General features: G+C 41.9%; 1 protein-coding gene across 1 annotated transcript in view; it reads right to left on the bottom strand.

Moving 5' to 3' along the window:
* The window catches only part of CNTN5 (contactin 5), a 447,440-nt gene that overhangs the window by 213,030 nt on the left and 215,000 nt on the right, over positions 1–19,410 (bottom strand). Inside the window, exon 5 of the mRNA XM_063127114.1 lies at positions 19,171–19,266. Coding sequence (XP_062983184.1) covers positions 19,171–19,266 — 96 coding nt within the window. The remainder of the gene's footprint in view (positions 1–19,170; positions 19,267–19,410) is intronic.

Here is a 19,410-nt window from a genome sequence, read left to right on the forward strand (position 1 = left end):
CTATATTCACTCAGCCAATTGTGAGAGAACATGCAAATAGGAGAGGAGGCAGAGGCAGTGGATTGGCCTACTGGTTGGCGATGTCACAATGACCTATAAGAGCAAATAGGAGAGAACGTGCAAATAGGAGAGAAGGCAGAGGCAGTGGATTGGCCTACTGGTTGGCGATGTCACAATGACCTATAAGAGCAAATAGGAGAGAACATGCAATTAGGAGACGAGGCAGAGGCAGTGGATTGGCCTACTGGTTGGCGATGTCACAATGATCAGCAGGACTGGTTTTGAGGAGGCCTATTTCTTCGATTTTAAGACAAACTTTTGTCTCCATATAGAACATAGTTACATAACAACACTTGCGTATTCTAATGCAACATTGTGTTAAAATTTCAAAGCAATCGGTGAAGAACTTTCGGAGATATAACATCTGTTTCGAATGAACATTTACATTTTTATTTATATAGATTGTTTGTTTTTTATTTATTTGTTTGGGTGTTTAAGATTGTTTTAAATATTGCTGACTTTGTTAATTTGCCACATTGAGTTCTCTTCCAGGGAAATAGGTGGTATATATGCTTTTAAAAAAACAACCCTTTATTCATTCATTTAATAACTTACACTGATTCGCAAATACAAATAATAACAAATAAGAGTTATAAATAGGCATGTTGTGGGTGCCTGACTGGGTCTGGGAGATCAGCGGACATCCCCATGCCCACCCTGACCCAGGTCATTGGGTCATGGCGCTTTTGCAGGCTTGCTCTTTGAGAGCCCCATGGCTCTGCAACTGCCCGGTAACCATCCTCCCTCATCCAGAGCCTCCATTGTGCATATCAACGGCAGCTCCGGAAATGACATATTTTCCAAGTTGTGTAAATGGTGGCCATTAAGTCTCCATTTACCTAACTTGGGAAGTATGCAGTTTTCAGAAATGCCATTGTTGTGCACAGTTGAGGCTCTGGGTGAGGGCAGGTGGCCTTGCAGCTTCGTTGGGTAATCGCTGGGCTGTGAAAAAGCTCATGTGGCACTGCGAATGGAGGCAGGCCGCAGCTTGGTGGGTGTCCAATGGAGCTGTGTATGGTTGAGTCTATCCATCCCTAGTTATCAATGTAACAGTTAAATTCCCCCTGAAAAATCAATAAGGTTGGACTGAATCCTGAACTTTATCATTCCAATATAAAATAAAGAGAGCCTATATATAGGCTCTAATCATATTAATTCATTTCATCATTGAGGGCATACTGAAAACCCTGATACACCAATCATCAATGGCCTCTTCCACCTATTGTATTGCCATAAGGGCAGCTCTCAGAAAGAGAATAGTTATTTCCACTTTTTAATAGACAGATAAGACAGACACATGATAGGTTTGGGAACCAAATCCGAAGAAGTGTGGTTGAAAGAGCTGTGTGTTTAGCTTGGAGAAGAGACAATTCAGGGGAGACATGATAGCTGTAAGAGCTGTTTGACAGTGGAGCAGACGGCCTCGGGAGATAGTGGGCTTTTCTTCGAAGTTATTTAAGCAGAGTCTGGACATCCATCTGTCAAAGCTGCTGTTGCTCTTGAGCCTGTGCTGAGCAATGGGTTGGACTGGATGGCCTCCAAGGTCACTTCCAGCTTTTAAACACGATGATACTATGAAATAAATTGCACTTGGAAATGATTGGTGGGTTGGGGACAGTTTATAATTGCCAGATGGGTCAATGGTGCCTTTAAAAAAAAACACCTGACTCATTCCCATCCAAAAATGAATTGGGGAACAACAACAGCTATAAAACAACCTCATAAAACCAACACAAATGAAATAGCAATTCAAATACCAAAAACTGCACACAAATATTTTCCCGTTTCCTATACAGACATTTAAAGAGTTGCAAAACGCCTGCCAACGTTCCTGGACATTGCTCAGGCTTCAACTTTGACAAATCTATGGGGGAGAAGGGAGTTTTGTAATCAACTTGATGCACATAATGTTATACCCAGAAAAATGTCTTCTATTGACCATAAAATGTGTGATTGAAGGGCTCCATTCATGGAAGGTGCCCCCTCCAAATGAAGCCATGAATTGCTGCTTCAGTACTGGTTCAATCAATGGGTATCAGCTGAGTAGAGGATGGGAGCATCATTTATGTTTCCCCTCCAAAATGCTTTGGCTATTGGGCGGTATAAAAATGTAATAAATAAAATAAATAATAAATAAAAGAGGGGAAGTAAGTTCCCCCCCAACTCCTCCCACTATTAAGGCACTTCAAAAGTTCAGAACAGGTCCTGATTGGAGGTCAGGGAAAAGGAGGTGTGGCCAGATGTAGGGATTGGGGCCAGCACCTCTGCAGATGTGCCCCAAGAACACATGGGAAATGATTCTGAATCAGACAGGCAGCTGGGAGGGGAAGGAGTTCATTTGATGAGGCTTCATTTGATGAGGCATCAAAATTGCAGGAGCAGAGCCCTGGTGAGAATAATACTGACAGAGAGGATGAAGCCCAGCTGCAGTCTAACCAATTGGATGACAGCCAGGCCAGGCCCTCCCCTGAACCCATAGGAATGCAGGATCCTCATGAAAAGGAGAAGGTGGGGCTTTAATCCAGGTAGTTACCTGAAGTTTGTATTATGCAAAGCTTGCTAGGAAAGCTGCATAAGGATTCTGTCTTTATCCTGAAACAAGAACTTTTTTGTAGTTTGCATAGTAAAAGTAATGGACTGGAAACACAGCTTGTCTACAAACTAAGCCACAGGCCAGGCGCCTGATACCAGGGGAAGGGGGGTAGGCTGTCTGGGGAAGATGGAAAGGCTGAATTGGCGCTTCAGGTGGGTCAGTTTTGATCCACAGGCCAAAGGTACAACATCCATGCTTTACAAGGATTATTGTAAATAATGTCAAATAATGTGGGCGATGTGTGCTGATCACTCTAGGAAAATGCTGTATAAGTACTTGGCATTGTGATTTGGCAGTGTTATTTTCACTGTTATGTGATACCCTGTGAAATGACTTTTCAGTGACAAGACCACAATATCAGCCATCCACACAATAGCCTGGCGCTTAGTCATGCTGCTTTCTCCATCATTCACCACCCAAACAAGGCATGCATATTAAAGCAAGGCTGTCCAAGCTGAATAATAAGTTACCGGGACAGAAATGGCCTGTGTGCCCACAGAATGCCAGATGCCTTGCAAATCGGTCAAAGAAAAGCCCTCCCAATGAAAAGCAAGGAACTGAACTCCAGACTTATTTGATGGTAACTTTCTCTTTGTGAGACTTAATTAAAATACTTTGGAGCCTAGGTGGGAAGAGAGGACTAGCCAATTTATCAAAAGTTAGTCAACTGACTAATGATGCCAATATTTCTGTTTAGCCGTGTGTTAGGCTAATAAATCATTATCAATATAACTCCTACCCGGTTATCATTCAGACAGTACCTGGCAGTGCAAAATCTGCAGCCCTCACCTGATCTTACATATACATAAAACACAGCTGAGTCCCTGTTATCTCGTACATCATGTGGAGCTGCTGGAAGCCCAGCAAACTACTTCCATCCATCTTCCCCTTGTCAAATAATTGTTATTTAGAGATCACGCATAGCCATCTGTTGTCTTATTTCGAGCCCAGGGCTCTGTCCCATGATTACAATATCTCTTCAACCCCTTAGCAACAGCAGCCAATGTGACATTTGATGTTCATATCATAGGAATATACATCAAAGAAAGAGGCAATGCTTTGCCACTGGTGCCTCCTTCTTTTTGAAAACAAATAATCTAGCGGTACGTTAAATATTCTGCAATCTTCTACACAGCGTATGCCGGTGACCCATCCTTCACGCGTTGCCCAACAGGAGCCTAGATATTCAAAACTATATTCTGTTTAATGATGTGACTTCGTAAGTGAACAAATGGCAAAGTGACACGTTGCCCAGGCCCATGTTAGTCTCCAGCTATCCTGTGCAAGGAAGAATCCAGGGTGGTATATTGACAAAGTTTGGCAAAGAGTCCAGGATAGACTGTAAGTTGCCAGGATCACAGACAGCTCATTCCTGGTTACAAGGCCAAGGGGCTTCAAAGAATTTCAAAGACAATTCCAGCTGAATGGGAAGAAGTTCACTTCTATCATATGTGGCCTGAATTGAGATAACGGGGTTTTACTCCACTGCAGGTGTAAATTAACTTATGTTTCTTTCAACGATGCTTTGAGAATGTCCTTACTCTACATACATTTAAACTTTAACGTAATTACCACAGTTGGCATGTTTCGTGGACAAGCATAGGAATGGTGAGCATTCATTGGCACCATTAGTGGGGAGGGGTAATGCCTGACACTCACAGCTGGGAGTCTTGTGGCAACAGCTGGTGAGACAGGGCTTACCTTTGAGGCCAACCTTTCTCACTCACCTGGAGTTTCGTAACATGGGGCGAGCGACACTGGAAGGCCTACCAACCCCATTACGGGGAAGCCTGAGGGGTGGTGGAATAAAGGCCACAACTGTCGGGCTACGAATGTCTTGCCCGATCCCTTCAAGGCCAGCTTCATGGCCAAGATAGGATACCCACTTAGGCCTCCACCTCTTGCAGAATTATAAATAAAAGTGGCCCTTATTTTAAATCCATTCTTGTGTGTCATCTCTTTATTTACGCACTCCACTCATGCAATGAAATTCTGGTAAAAAAGAAAAAAAAATCAGATTCTACCAATGAGCATATGAAAGAATTAAAGATGCCTGGCAATCCATAAAACACAGACGGAATGGATTTAACACAATCCAAGCATAAATAGAGAAGGCAAGATACAACCAAAAGGTGCACAAGGCACACAACTGCTATACTATAAGAAAATACAATCAAAGAAGGAGTGAACAGTTATAACAAACAGAAGTTTTTTTTTAACAGGAACAAAAAATACAATGATATAATAACACAAGCAATCATAGCAGATAACAAGAGAGTTATACACAAATGCAAAGTTATACAATTGTAATAATAATCTACAGTGTGGAGACATGAAAAAATCTCATCAGTATTTAAACCTAATAAACAAAACAATGCAATGTGTTAACAGTATAAATCAGTAGTATTAAGACACAAAGTAGTCTCATCAATGTTTTTAATCTTTTAGTCTCATCAGTGTTTTTAATCCTCTTTCGGTTAACAGCCGAAACTACTGATTCATACTGTTACCACATTGCATTGTTTTGTTTATTAGGTTTAAATACTGATGAGACTTTTTCGTGTCTCAACACTGTAGATTATTATTAAAATGGTATAACTTTGCATTTGTGTATAACTTGCTTGTTATCTGCTATAATTGCTTGTGTTAATATATTGTTGCATTTTAGTTCCTGTTATAAAACTTCTGTTTGTTATAACTGTTCACCCCTTCTTTAATTTTATTTTCTTTAACACAATCTGTACATCCCAAGTGTGCAAGTTGGTGTATACCTGCAGAGACTGGTGGTCACCCACAGAAATTGCAACAAGATAAATAACTACACATTTTAGGCGCCCATAAAATAATACTTCTGCTCCCGACCCTGTTGTTCACAGCTTCTTGCTAGAGGGCAGTATGATCATTTTACATATAAGTAACACACACACTCACAATTCACCAGAATAGTTAGGAAAGACAGTACTGAGCAGACTATGGTTTATTCCATTCTGGGTACTTCCGAACATAAATGCTCACTTGCAAGTCAGTGCCTCATAGAACCGCAACCATGGAACAATGGCTGCAAACTGTAGTAGATGGGTTTTTAAAAACTTTTTTGTTGTTAGTTTTAACGAAATAAAACAACAACAACAATAATACAAGTACCACTATATACTTCAAAAGCCTCGGTTTCAAATATCACAACATACTAGGTGAAAAAAGAAGGAAAGGTAAGAGGAGTAAATTGCACATAAACTTCTGTGAATGGAGGCTAAATATCCAAATATAAGCACATTCGTAAATGGACTTATATTAGTAGATGGATTAATCAACTAACACCTTTGTCAATTAAATCAATAGAGACCAATTAATTGGTCAGGCTTTGAGTTAAAGAAGCCATACTTACAAATGTAACAGCTAATGAAAAATAAATAAAAATAAAGCCTTAAGCAAGCCTTTCTTTTCTAATTATGCATGGTAGCCTTTGTTTATTAACCATGTATAAATTATCTTACACATTCTTCAGTTTCTCAAAAGGGCCCTGTAGTAATTTACATGTAATTGCAGATGATTGAAAATTATTTTTAAAAAAACATCTTCAGTGGGTTGACAGCCTATGCAAAATACATCAGTTGGTTTGAACTTTCTCTGCTCTGCTTTTTAAACCTCAGAACTATTTTTATTTTAATGTTGTTTTATGTTTTTATTGTATTATATTTGTGGCATAGTTTGGTTCCTGTGTTTTTTGTTTTGTTTACCACCTTAGTATCTTTGGATGAACAACGTGTTTTTTTAAAAAAACCAATAAATAGAAATAAGATAGCAATACGTGACAGGATTCTGAGAAAATGGCAACTTGAAGAAACTGATTTTTAATTGAATTGAATTTTACTGTATTATTAAACAAGAAAAGAACAAATACCCAAAATGTAATCATGCAAGAACCACTTGCAAGTAGGTTTTCGGTGTTTGGAATGATCTGTGATGGCTATTCCAATGTACTCTTAGTTCCTTCCATGCACAAAGGTAAAGACAACTGGCTAGTCTTTGTGTGGATAAACCAGATGTCCAATGTGGCTGTATCCTGTCAAACAAACACCGCTTTGATGGCCCAGAAAAATGTTATCAACCAAAGTTTTATATATTGAAAAGTCTTTTTTTATATATGTAGACTACCTTTCCCAATCTGTGTTCAAAGAAGCCAGAATAGAATATTTTAGATCTTCTCATAACAAGCCTAATAAAGTTGATCAGATCAGTATTCAACTTTCAGGAGCATTGAAAACTTAATGCAAAAAGCATCCAAGGGACTCGAGAAAAGTTCCACGAAAATAAAAAGTGGCAAACAATGAAAAGAGGACTGATACCAAATGAACATTTTTTGAGGAAGATATCCCAGAGAGAGGATGCCACCACAGAAGCAGATCTATCTCCAGTTGCCACCTGTGTAATCTTCTGCAAGTAGAGACAACTGGAGTAGTGCCCAGTTGTCCGATGATGATGATTTATTATATTTATATACCGCCCCATAGCTGAAGCTCTCTGGGCGGTTTACAAAAGTTAAAAACAGTGAACGTTAAAAAGAAATATACAAAATTTTAAACCATAAAAAGCATAAAATACAAACAAAAACAGGCAATACCCATTTAAAAAACAACTATTCTGGGGTCAGTTAAAAAACTCAACATATGCTGTTAAATGCCTGGGAGCAGAGAAAAGTCATGATGACCTAAGTGAACAAACAGGTTCATAATTTTGTCATCACTTTCCTCCTCTCTTCCCTTCCCTTCCCTTCTGCCATCCTCTTCCTTATAGGAACACAGGAAGCTTCCTTACACTGAGTCAGGCCATTGGTCCATCTAGCCCAGAACTGTCAACACTGACTGGTAGCATCTCTCTAGGGTTTCAGGCAGGAATTTCCCCCGGTCTACCTGGAGATGCCAGGGATCGAACCTTGGACCTTTGCATACAAAGCATGTGCTACCAACTGAACTATGGTTCTTCCTTGAAGTAGGTGGATGGCAGTGGGAGGGGGGAGAAAGAGGGCACTGCAGACATTCAAACTTGATTCTTCAGGTCATGTGATGGTTGGGCCTGGAGCTTTTAATTCAGTGCACACCATCTAAAATAAAGTGTCATTCTATAGCCAAGAAGAATTAGCCATAGGAAGGACTCTTTTATTGATTACCAAAGGAAATGCCTCCAAGAGTTATTTTTTCTGCCTCAGATCTGATTTTAAATTACCCTCAGAGCATGGGAAGGCAATGGAATAAAAATCCAGAAAGTTAGTAATTAGATTAGGGTTTTCTGTCATTTGAAAATCTGGCCCTTTTTTGACCCGATAAACCCCTGCTGCCCACCTGGCTCAACTTACATTTCCCCAAAATGTGGGAACGTTTTGTGGTGTCTCTTCTTCTTCTCGTCAATAGAAAGCTTCACAAATTTGCAAATTATGCAAATTACAGCTGCAATTTGTGCAAATTAAGCAGTTTATGGCCAGATTTTGGGCAAATTATGTGAACTGCAGCTGAAATTTTCACAACTTTCTATTGGTGGTGGTGGTGGGAAACACTGGAAAATACACAAGCTGGCCCAACTCGATGCAGATTGAATCGGGCCAGGTCAGGGAAAAGTGAGCCAAAATCCAGAGGGATGAGATGCTGAAAGCTGGGCAAACTCCACCCTCTGGACAGATTCCTCTAACATCACTAATCCAGATGTGTGGAGATGCCTGACGAGGGGCCTCATGTTACTGTGTAAAAACTATGCCAATACGAAAAGTTATTCGTCTGATAATAAACCGCTCAGAAATTAATCACAAGGCTAGGACACAGCAGGTAGAAGCGGGCAAATTATCAGGACCAAGAGCACGCTTAATTAGCGTATTGTCAAGAATAGCCCGCACTGGTGGAAGCGAAAGCTGGTGACACCTAGAAGCACCTCGACAGTGCCACAAATATAATGCTCTCTCATTAAGGGGAGAGAACGCAGCACATTTGCTCTGGGTGCCTCGATGCTCGCCTAAGTGTGTGTAATCCTTCAGTCTTTAATCCGAACATTAACACACGTTCACAGCCATGCAAAGCCGCACCTGATCCCACTCAATTATGCTGTCATCACAGATTCATTTCCCCCAGAGTTAAACCTTTTAAAATCACTTATGGTTAGAGCTTAACAATCTCCATCTTATTAGTCTAGTGTCAGTAATGAAGATACTGCCAAGAAAGAGAAACATGAGGGAATTAATAAGAAGGCAACTTTTAAAGGGGGTTAGATGGGGGATATCTACCCACATCTGTCTTGTCTGTCTATTTATTTAACAGTCCATCTATCCCTATTGAATGAACATGTGCAGTGAGGAATGCTCCAGCCATGTTCCTTTCATCATCACACCAATCACCCTCTATGTGTGGAGAGGGACATTCCAAAGAAGATGGCCTCCTATATCCATGGGAGCTCTGAACATGATTAAGAACCCTGATATCCCAGGATCCGTAACTACTTAGAGAGTCCCCACAAATACTGGACTCTCCTGTTCAGGCTGTTGCCCTTCATGAGCAGAAGTTGATGAAATGTAATGAGGGTCTGGAACATGTCTTCCCCTCACGTGTTTGGCCTATTCAGGTTTAGTATACCTGGTTTAGCATCTGTCTGTCTGTCTGTCTGTATCTATCATCCTTAGATGCATCGATACTCATCCATATGTAAGTCATATGTTTGTGTGACCAAGATACAAAACCTGGGATGCACGCTCAAGGTATACATAAATCTTATCTAAGAATATCCCATTGGACACTATCGCTAACGTAAATTAGACTGCATTAGCATAAGGGACCTCTAGCGCAATGACAATAGAGTTAGCTGGTGTGACGGGATTCCCTGGAAAACCCATCACACAAGCTAACACTATTGGCATGACACTTGAGATCCCTTATGCTATGGCAACATAATTTACATTAGTGCTAGTGTCCAATTGGATACTTCCCATGCATCAGAATATATAAAAAAGCATATGTTGACCATTAGGAAAAAAATCCAAAATTCATTGTAGTGTAATACCTTGATAAGGCAAAATAATCCTATTTTTTAAATAAATAAATAAATAAATATGTGCAAGCTTTCAAGTTCCTAGGGGCAGCTCCAGGTATAACCTGTAATCATCTATCTATCTATCTTTGAGTCCAACCCCCTGCTCAGTGCAGGAATCCACCTTAAAGCATCAATGAATGATGGTTGTCCAGCTGCCTCTTGAATGCCTCTAGCTTGGAAGAGCCCATGAACTCCCTAGGTAATTGGTTCCATTGTCGTACTGCTCTAACAGTCAGGAAGTTTTTCCTGATGTCCAGCCAGAATCTGACTTCCTGTAACTTGTGCCCATTATTCCGTGTCCTGCACTCTGGGATGATCGAGAAGAGATCCTGGCCCTCCTCTGGGTGACAGCCTTTCTTGTAGTTGAAGAGTGCTATCATATCAAAGGTTTTAGCACTGCCATCCTGCTAGGGATGTCAGAGGAATCCATCCAGGGGGAGAAGTTCATCAAGCTTTCGTCAGCTCCCAGACTCCCAGACTATGGCTTGCTTTCCTGCAAACTGGCCCAACTCTGCATCAAATTGGGCCAGCTTGTGGATTTCCATTGAAAAGAAAAGTGTGAAGCAATTTCTGTAAATTACAGATGTGATTTGCATAAATTGTGACTGAAATTCATGTAATTAGGCAAATTTCAACCATAATTTATGCAAATATTGGCCATAATTTGTTCAAATTTCAGACATAATTTGTGCAAATTGTATCTGTAATTTGCAGAAATTGCTTTTTCCACCCTATCCCCCTTGCAAAAAAGTTCCTGTATCTCAGGAACAAACCTCTAGCTTGGCTCACAAACGCAAGCCAAGTCAGGGGCACCACAAATCCACCAGGACCCAAAAGGATGTCCCCACTTCCCACCCCCATTGTTACAAAATCCCTTCCATGGTAAGGCCGTTCTAGGTATAACATGGGACTCTTTTTGAATAGGGCTGAGGGAAAACCTACCCAGTGGCCTTAGATTGGCTGCAAAGGCCTCTGCTCACCAAGCTGCAATTTGGGGATAACCATCTTTGCCTTACTTTACAGGGCTGTCACACTGTCTCAGCCATTCTTTCGACAACCCTATAAGATTGTCGAAGCGCTCTGAATGCTTAAAATGAGCTAAAGATCACGATTCTTAGGTTTTTGCAGCAGACAACAAAGGACACTTCATCCTTGCTTTCAGCTAGAGAAGAGCTGAAAACCCATCATCTTATGAAGACGGACAGTTTGTTAGTTGCCAATATGTGATCCGTGGTATCTTGAGGGAAAGAACCTGTCAGGAAAAAAGGGGGAGCCCATGGGACTTTATGAGTCTCATACACAGGTCAGTGAGGATGTTTCCATTAGCATCTGGCAAATGCAGACAAGCTTAGCTGTAGTACAGTGAGGTTGGGTGGGGGTGGGGGCCCGTGGGCTTACAGTCAATAGCAGTGTGAAATACCTTCAGAAGCCTGCAACAATGACTGAAAATAGTATACTTTCCTATAGTTTTCAAAGAGAGATTTCTCATTTATTTAAGACAGCAGTTTCCAACCTTGTCCCCTCCTGATGTGTCAGACCTCAATCCCTTTCATGGAGAGCATCCACTTGGGGAAGAATGGTTTCTGATGTTTGTCTGCTTTCCTTCATACAAATACATTCCAGGGCAGTGCAAAACAAGAAAGTAGGGGTGTGGACGGACCCCCTGCTCTGCCGCGCGGGCCGATCCGAAAATTTTGGATCAGCTCGCTCCGCGCCGCTCCGCCCATACTCCGCTCCTCTTCGCCGCGGAGCTCCGGCTCCAAATCGGAGCTCCGTAGGGGAGGGGAGTGGCGCCATGTAAGGCAGGGAGAGGAGGGTGGAGGGGTTACCGGGCCCTGCCGCTGTCGCTGCCCGTGCGGCGACGGCAGCAGAGCCTGGTAAGGGCCCAAGGGGGAGGGGGGCCTTACCTGCCTCCATCCGCGGTCCCTCGGCTTCTTCAATTGAGCCCGCGGTTCAACCAGGAAGTCTGTGCAGCCCAGACTTCCTGGTTGAACCACGGGCTCAACTGAAGAAGCCAAGGGACCGCGGACGGACGCAGGTAAGGGAGAGGAGAGTGTGTGTGGGGGGGTGTTACCGGGCCCTGCCGCCGTTGCCACATGGGCAACAGCGACAGCGGCAGGGCCCGGTAAACCCCACTTACCTTTCTGGCGGAGCTCCGGATCGAGGTGAAGGATCCGCCTTCACCTCGATCTTCTTCGCCACACTCCGCCGGCCCCCCAATCTTCTTTGCCTTCACCTTAAGGGCAGGCAAAGCCCCATGCTCCGCTCCTGCTTCTCCAGTTCGAGGAGAAGCGGAGCACATCCCTACAAGAAAGTACATTAAAGTACTACCTCCGACACACACAATTAAAGGAGAAGTGCTTTCCAGATTCGCCATAGCTTCAAAACCAATTCAGACAGCAGATGGATGACTCACATAAAGCAAAATCCTACAAACGTTTGGAGAGAGAGAGAAAATCCTACAATTCCCAGCTTGGCCCAGCCAGGAGTTGTAGGACTCCCCCCCTTATCTAAACATGCATAGGATTGCACCTTTAAAGTGTTAAAGCATCTAAATAGGCTAAGCCTATTGGAATCATGGCCAGTTTATACATAACAAGACCACAGTGTGGCCACATGTTAAGAGTGAGTCAGATAAGTGCCATTCTGCCACGCCCAGCGTGTCTGGGAGTGGGGAGGCTTTTGTGGGTGGGGGAGATGATGAGATATGCCTGACTGACTGCCATAGGCTAGGTACAACAGGGTGCCACCAGGCTGGGAGGGGGCTGCAGGGTCTATAAAATAAGACTCACCCATCCCAGCTTCATTTTTGCTGTGCGGCTCCCTCCCTGTAGGCAGTGTGGGCTTGCTGGTTGCTACTCAGAGCTGAGTAGGAATTTTTTACTCATGTACTGAATTGTGCATGAGTTTTTCTGCCTACTCCACACTGTAAGACAGCTTGGGAGTACTAAATAGGTTAATTTGTTGATTCAATTTGTTCACACTTGATTTTGGCGCTAGTTACGGGCATCCAGGGTGGGATTGGAAATTGGTGAGCATTCATAGGCACTGTTCAGGGTGACCGGTAAGTTCTGAGGCTCCCAGTTTTGAGACCCGCGGCCTAGCTAGGGAGATAAGGCTTACCTTTGGGGCCAACCCTACTCACCCATTCGACCTGAGTTAGTGCGTGACAAAGGAAAGTCACCCTACCCCACAAGGGGCAGGCCTGTGAGAAGGCGAATTATGAATGGTGCAGCACCTCCCCACGGGCCATGAATGGCTCGCCCAACTAGAGGGGCCTGTAAGCAGGCCATACTGGATGCCCGTTAGGATTCCTACCCCTTTGCAGATCATTAATAAATGTGGCCCTGTTTAAACTCAGCTATTCTTGTCTCGTCTCATTATTTATCAGCCTATGCACCACAAGTTGCATTCCACCATTACAAGCAGAAATCAGGGGAGCAGGTTCTGTGGCTTAGAATCAGAAAATCTCTCTCAGAGAGAGAGAGAGAGAGAGAGAGAGAGAGAGAGAGAGAGAGAGAGAGAGAGAGAGAGAGAGGAACTGAAGCTTCAGTGGTAGTTTTAGTAATTTGCAAAAATGTGGATTAATTGGGATATTTCTGTAACAAGCTATTAATCTGCCCCTGGGGAGGGAGAAAAGATCCTTCCCTATCATTATTGTCCCATATATCAGTAACCACAAAGAGAAGATGCCTAAAAGGCAATAAAGGACATGGCCAAGAGCCAACATTCTCAGTGCATTTTTCAAGTTAATTAATTGCCATCTCCCTCTTATTCTCTCACATTTGAGTTGGCTGTAGTGGCATCTGGAGTTATACTTGTCGACATCACTAACACTGTGTCACAGCAGCGGAATGCCCCGAAGGAGATTCCTTGTCGGGGATCCTCATTCCCACTGCACCAAGTGCTGCCTTAATTGGGCAAGGTCAGCTAGTTTCCCTCACCCCCACTTTTCATCGTACCCCAAGGGAAGAGCCATTTCAGCGAGTAAACCACCACATCCAAATCCAACTCCACTTAGTGTTCGTTAACTTAGGAGTCAACGTCGCCTTATGTCAGAATGACAAGTGAGTGGAAAAGTAGAAACAGGGCAAGCTCACTGAACAGTAAAGATTTCTGGACAAATTTGGAAGAGAACTCAAGATTGCTCAATAGTGGACCCATATCGCAGGGCCAGAAACAACCAGAGCAAATCTATTCTGCCACCACCTGTCAGGTTTCTTGGTCCCTCAGCCAAGTACACATTCTGGCAAACTGACACAGAACACCCAAATTAACTTTTGACTGTTCTAGAATTTCTTAGAGCTTATAGCTACTGACCATCAGCTATATGATTTCTGATGTGTGTAACCATTAAGCTTTCGGTGTGAAATTTCCTGCAACAAAGAAGGTTCACTAGTTTGCTAACAGAGGCCAGATCTACACCAAGCAAGATATTGCACTATGAAAGCAGTATGAAAGTGGTATATAAAAGGCAGGAGCCACACCAAGCAGGATATAGTGGTATGAAAGCAGTTTATCGTATGTGTCAATGGGCCCCAACAGTTGTCAGTGCACTTCAATACCGCCATAAAGCAGTAGTGTGGCTCCAGCCTTTTATATATCACTTTCACACCGCTTTCATAGTGCAATATCCTGTTTGGTGCAGATTAGGCCTAACAGAAGACACCCAAATCAGTGAGACTTCTTTATTTCAGGAAATTTCACGATGAAAGCTTAATGGTTACACACTTCAGACATCATATAGTTGATGGTCAGTAGTTATAAGCTCTTAATTTCTGAATTCCAGTACAGTCAAAAGCTAATCACTACTACCGTAATGAAATCCCCTTCAACATCGTTTCCCCTTTGCCATCTCCACAGTTCTAAACCCAAACAAGAGAAAAGAATGATTCCTAACACCACCCTTGCTTCATCCTTTATGCCTAGTCTGGAAACTTCAACTAGTTCAAAATACGGCAGCCAGGTTGGTCACTGGTACACCTAGGGGTGACCATATTACACCAACTTTAAAATAACTTCACTGGCTGCCAATTAGTTTCCAGGCGAAGTATAAAGTGTTGGTTATTACTTTTAAAGGCCTACATAGTTTGGGTCCAAGTTACCTGTGGGATCACCTTCCCCCGTACAATCCACCCTGCACACTCAGGTCCTCTGGGAACAATTTACTTCAGTCAGCCAAAACTAGGCTGAAAATCATTACATAACGGATCTTCTCTTTTGCTGCTCCCAGACTGTGGAATGGCCTGCTATGAGAGATCCGCCAGCTTAATGGTCTTTCTGAATTTAAAAAAGCTATAAAGACAGATCTCTTCCGGCAAGCCTACCCAGTCAAATTTTAAAATGTCTTAAAATATTTTAGGAATTTAATAATGTATTCGTTTTATGATCCACCTCCACAGGACACATAAACCTCCTTCAGCTTAATCCTCACATTCATCCAGATTGTAGTGTACCACAGAAGATATGAGTAATGCTGGAGTAAAAGGATGGATTTCAGGTTCTTTTACTACACGTAGATGGCTCAGGTAAGGGTTGGTCCACACGGGCACATTCATTCATTATTTAAAATATTTATGTACCACCCTTCATTATCAAATCACAAGGTGGTGTACAACGTACAAGAAAACGTACAAGGTGCTTTATTGTGGTTTTAATTTTTGTGAACCGCCCAGAGAGCTTCGGCTATTGGGCAGTATAAAAATCTAATAAATAAATAAATAAATAAATAAATAAAACAATTAAAAAGCAGAATCCAGAGAAAACCTGCATGTAGAAAATTAGATGTCTGAGAAAGTTCTAGCCTAGCTTTCTTCCTGATGTTTTAGTTTTCTAAATTAATCATGTGAGCTCCCACCTTCAACCTAAACTGGTACAGCTCAGACAGAGGTTTACTACCTTAGTTAGTGAACAAAGCTTATGACAAGTTGGGCCCTCACAGTAATGGGACCGTTCTTGGATTCATTCTGTAAGAAAATCTGTCCAAGCCCTCTAGGATCACAGATATAAGAACATAAGAAATCATAAGAACTTAAGAAGTGCCATTCTGGATAAATTCAAGGGTCCATCTAGTCCATCATTGCACCCACACAGTGACCAACCAGCTGATGACCAAGGACCCACAACCAGGACACGGGTGCAACAGCACCCTCTCACCCATGTTCCCCAGCAACTGATGGATTTAGGCATACTGCCTGTGATACTGGAAGTAGCACATAGCATCAGGACGAGTAGCCATTGATAGCCTTCTCCTCCCAGAATTTATCCAACCTCTTTTTAAAGCTATCCAAATTGGTGGCCGTCACAACAACTTGTGGTAGTTTAACTATGCATTGTGTCAAGATGTAATTTCCTTTTATCTGTTCTGATAAAATCAACTTCATGGAATGACCCTGGGTTCTAGTATTATGGAAGAAGGAGAACAATGTCCAAATTCTCCACACCATTTGTACACCTCTGTCATGTTTCCTCTTAGCCTCCTTTTTTCCAAGCTAAACAATCCTCGCTGTTGCAACCTTCCATCATAGGGGAGATGCTCCAGCCCCTTAGTTGCCCTTTTCTGCACTTTTCCCAGCTCTGTGCCTTTATATCCTGCCCATGGGCTTCCCGGAAGCATCTGGTTGTCTACTATGCGAGACATGATGTTGGACTAGATACAGGCCCTTGGTGATATCCAGCAGGGTTCTTCTTATGTTCTAATGCTGGCTGAGACATTTCTGTTTAGATTGGCTTTTGGTTAACTGCCACTGCTTGTTCCAATTGTGTCTTGGCTGCCTGATTGCTCCATTTATTGTGAAAGGTTTAAATAGTTTTAATTCAGCTCTGTATTGTATTTTAATGACATTGTAAGCCATCTCTAGAGCCCTTGTAGTGCTAGTAGGTGGGATATACATTTTCCCATAAAATAAGACAAAACACTCTAGGCACTCTTCCAGACCATGCAAAGGAGATGCTATAATCCCAGCTACACATGAATTTAATCATAATGTGTGAATAATTTCCTACAGAAGAATAATTTCCAGTAAAAAAAAGACACTCATCTTGTACCAGTGAATCGATGAACTCTGATGATGAACCTGTATGATCTCATGTCACCTCATTATAAGAACTGGATAACACAGGCAGTAGGTGTAGTCATTGCCTCCCATGGGAAATGGATGTGTGTGTGTTTTGTTCTAAGGAACACCACTGCTTAGAAAGTTCATGTATTGTTAAGTGAAATGCACCACATTGGCAGAGGTGGTGGTGGGGAGGGTTTTTATAGCACTGGTTCCAATTAAAGTGAAAACCAGATCTGTCCTTTAGAACATGGTAATAAAACTTTCAATATAACATCTGTACAGCTGTTATATCTCAGAATTGTACTGCAGAGTCATTTAGAGGATGTAATGTCCTTTGAGGGAGAGGGGAGACCACATCTGCTTTTCATACTATAGACAGAAACACTGCTCTAATTTAAAAGTAAGGAGATTTTCATTCTCTATTAGGAGGTGATAAAAACGTATAGAATGGTTTAAAGAAGAAGACCAAAAATGGCTAATGCTCTATTCTTTTTCAATCTTGCAAACGTTGTGATTTGGATGATAGCCAGAGATTTCTTCTTCTCATTTAATCAGAACTGATAACTGTATCTATCTTTCTATAGATACACATCTATCTATCTATCTATCTATCTATCTATCTATCATCTATCTATCTATCTATCTATCAATCATCACCATCACATATGCAGCATCACCGTCAATCAATAAAACTTAAACAGCACAAAAAAATAGACCTAAAAGAGAAAAGTCAACCCATTCCTATTAGATATGGACAGACTCACTCACAAATTTCTTCATGTTCGAGATGAAGCAAAACTTGAGATTTAAAAAAATCAAATGTAGGAGAAAGCAAAACTGACAGATTCATCCATCCTTAAGTTAGAGCTGTATACAGGTGTTCAAGATGCACAAACAGCATTTAAGAAAGTTATAAAGACTGATTTATTCCAACAGGCCTATCCAGTGGAATTTTAGGATGCTTTTAGGATGTTTTTAGGATGTTTTAATAATGTATATTATGTTTTAAATTCAGTTTTATGTATTTTATACTTGTTCCATGCCTCGATAAAGGAATAAAATGATGATGATGATGATGATGATGATGAACACCTGGAGTGGGAAGCCAGGCCCCATCAAAGGAGGATTGTAAACACATCCAGCCAAACACACTTAAAATTGCCCTTCAGGGGTGTAGCTGGCAAGAAGGGAATTTGGGAGGGGGCATTTGCACATGTGTCTCCCTTCACATGTTCTTTGAAAGTGTAGGCAAATAATGTCAGAATAGGGCTTAGGTTTGATCCAGCAAGGTTGTTCTGAAGTTCAAAAAAGTATGTGGGAAGCTTTATGAACTCAAACAGAGGGCATTTTTTAAAAAAATAAGTTCTCTTATTTATTTGTTTAATTATTTATTTTTGCCTTCCATTCATTATGCAGGAGGATCAGAAACCAATTCTTGTCTGAACTAGTCAAAACTAAACATTTTAAATGGCATGCAGCTACGGCCCCTCCCAGCAATGACATTTGGAACACTTTGGAGCTTGAAAGAAATGTCCTCCTGCAACCTGCAGGCGAAGCACTTTGCACAAACAGCTACTGCTGTTCCCATCACTGGGCAGAACATAAAGAAGGCCACTTGATCTCAGACACCCTTCTTGTTCAGTGGCATTTACAGTAGACAATCCCGCAATGCTCCTTGGGTAGTCTAGGAGTTGGTAATGGATCTGTGTATAGTTCAACATTCCATAATCCACAATCAAGTCTGCAGCTGAAGAGCTTTATCACACCAGCGTTACACTGTGCAATCCCTGCAAATTGTGTGCAAAGGACTCCAGAGTTTTCCAGTTTATAATCTGCTTTTATTGTGAAGTACTCTGAAGTTTTCCAGTTTATAATCTGCTTTGACTGTGAAGTACTCCCATGCATCCTGCTTTAATTGTGCTATAAAGCCAAAAGACCCGTCCTATTTTGGTACTAGTTTTGGAGCGAATCATTTGTTGTTTTCCGAGTGGCCACTGGGGGTGCAGGAGCAGGATTTGATACCTTTAGGCATTCAAATTAAACAAATGCTTACATCTGCGCAAATTCTAAAGATAAAGACATCAAAATAGGCACAGTAATAGATATTAAGGAGAGCTTTAAGCATACCAAATTTGAATCGGATTGGGTCATCTGTTGATTTTTTATGATTTTTTTTTACATTTCCTCCCTTAAACCCTTTTCCTGGTATGCAAAGGATCTTAGGAGTGCTGCCGCCTGGGGTGTGATTTAGCTAGCAACAAGAACAACAACGCCGACAGCTTAGTGCTGTAGGGATAATTCGAGGGAAACAGGTACATGGGATGAAGCTAGAAAGTTAGGCATCCGAAAAGTGAGAGTTGTATCAATACAAAATGCAGCCAACTGTACCTGGAGAATGGAGTGGCGGGGAGCACATCAGAACTACTCCTTGACCTTCCCTCACCGACACAGCGCTTCTCATCCGGCCGCTGAAATTCCCCAGGTCTGTTAACATAATACAACAATTTAGATTCATGGAAAGAAAGTTATTGGTGTTAGTGTCTGTACAGCTTTTCTCTTCCTCTCCTTCCTCTCTTCCCTCTCTGTGTTATGCTAAAAAGATGAATGCTCATTTTTATTCTTGAAATT

This window comes from Elgaria multicarinata, chromosome 5 (genome assembly GCF_023053635.1).
Source record: "Elgaria multicarinata webbii isolate HBS135686 ecotype San Diego chromosome 5, rElgMul1.1.pri, whole genome shotgun sequence".
Taxonomy (NCBI): Eukaryota; Metazoa; Chordata; class Lepidosauria; order Squamata; family Anguidae; genus Elgaria; species Elgaria multicarinata.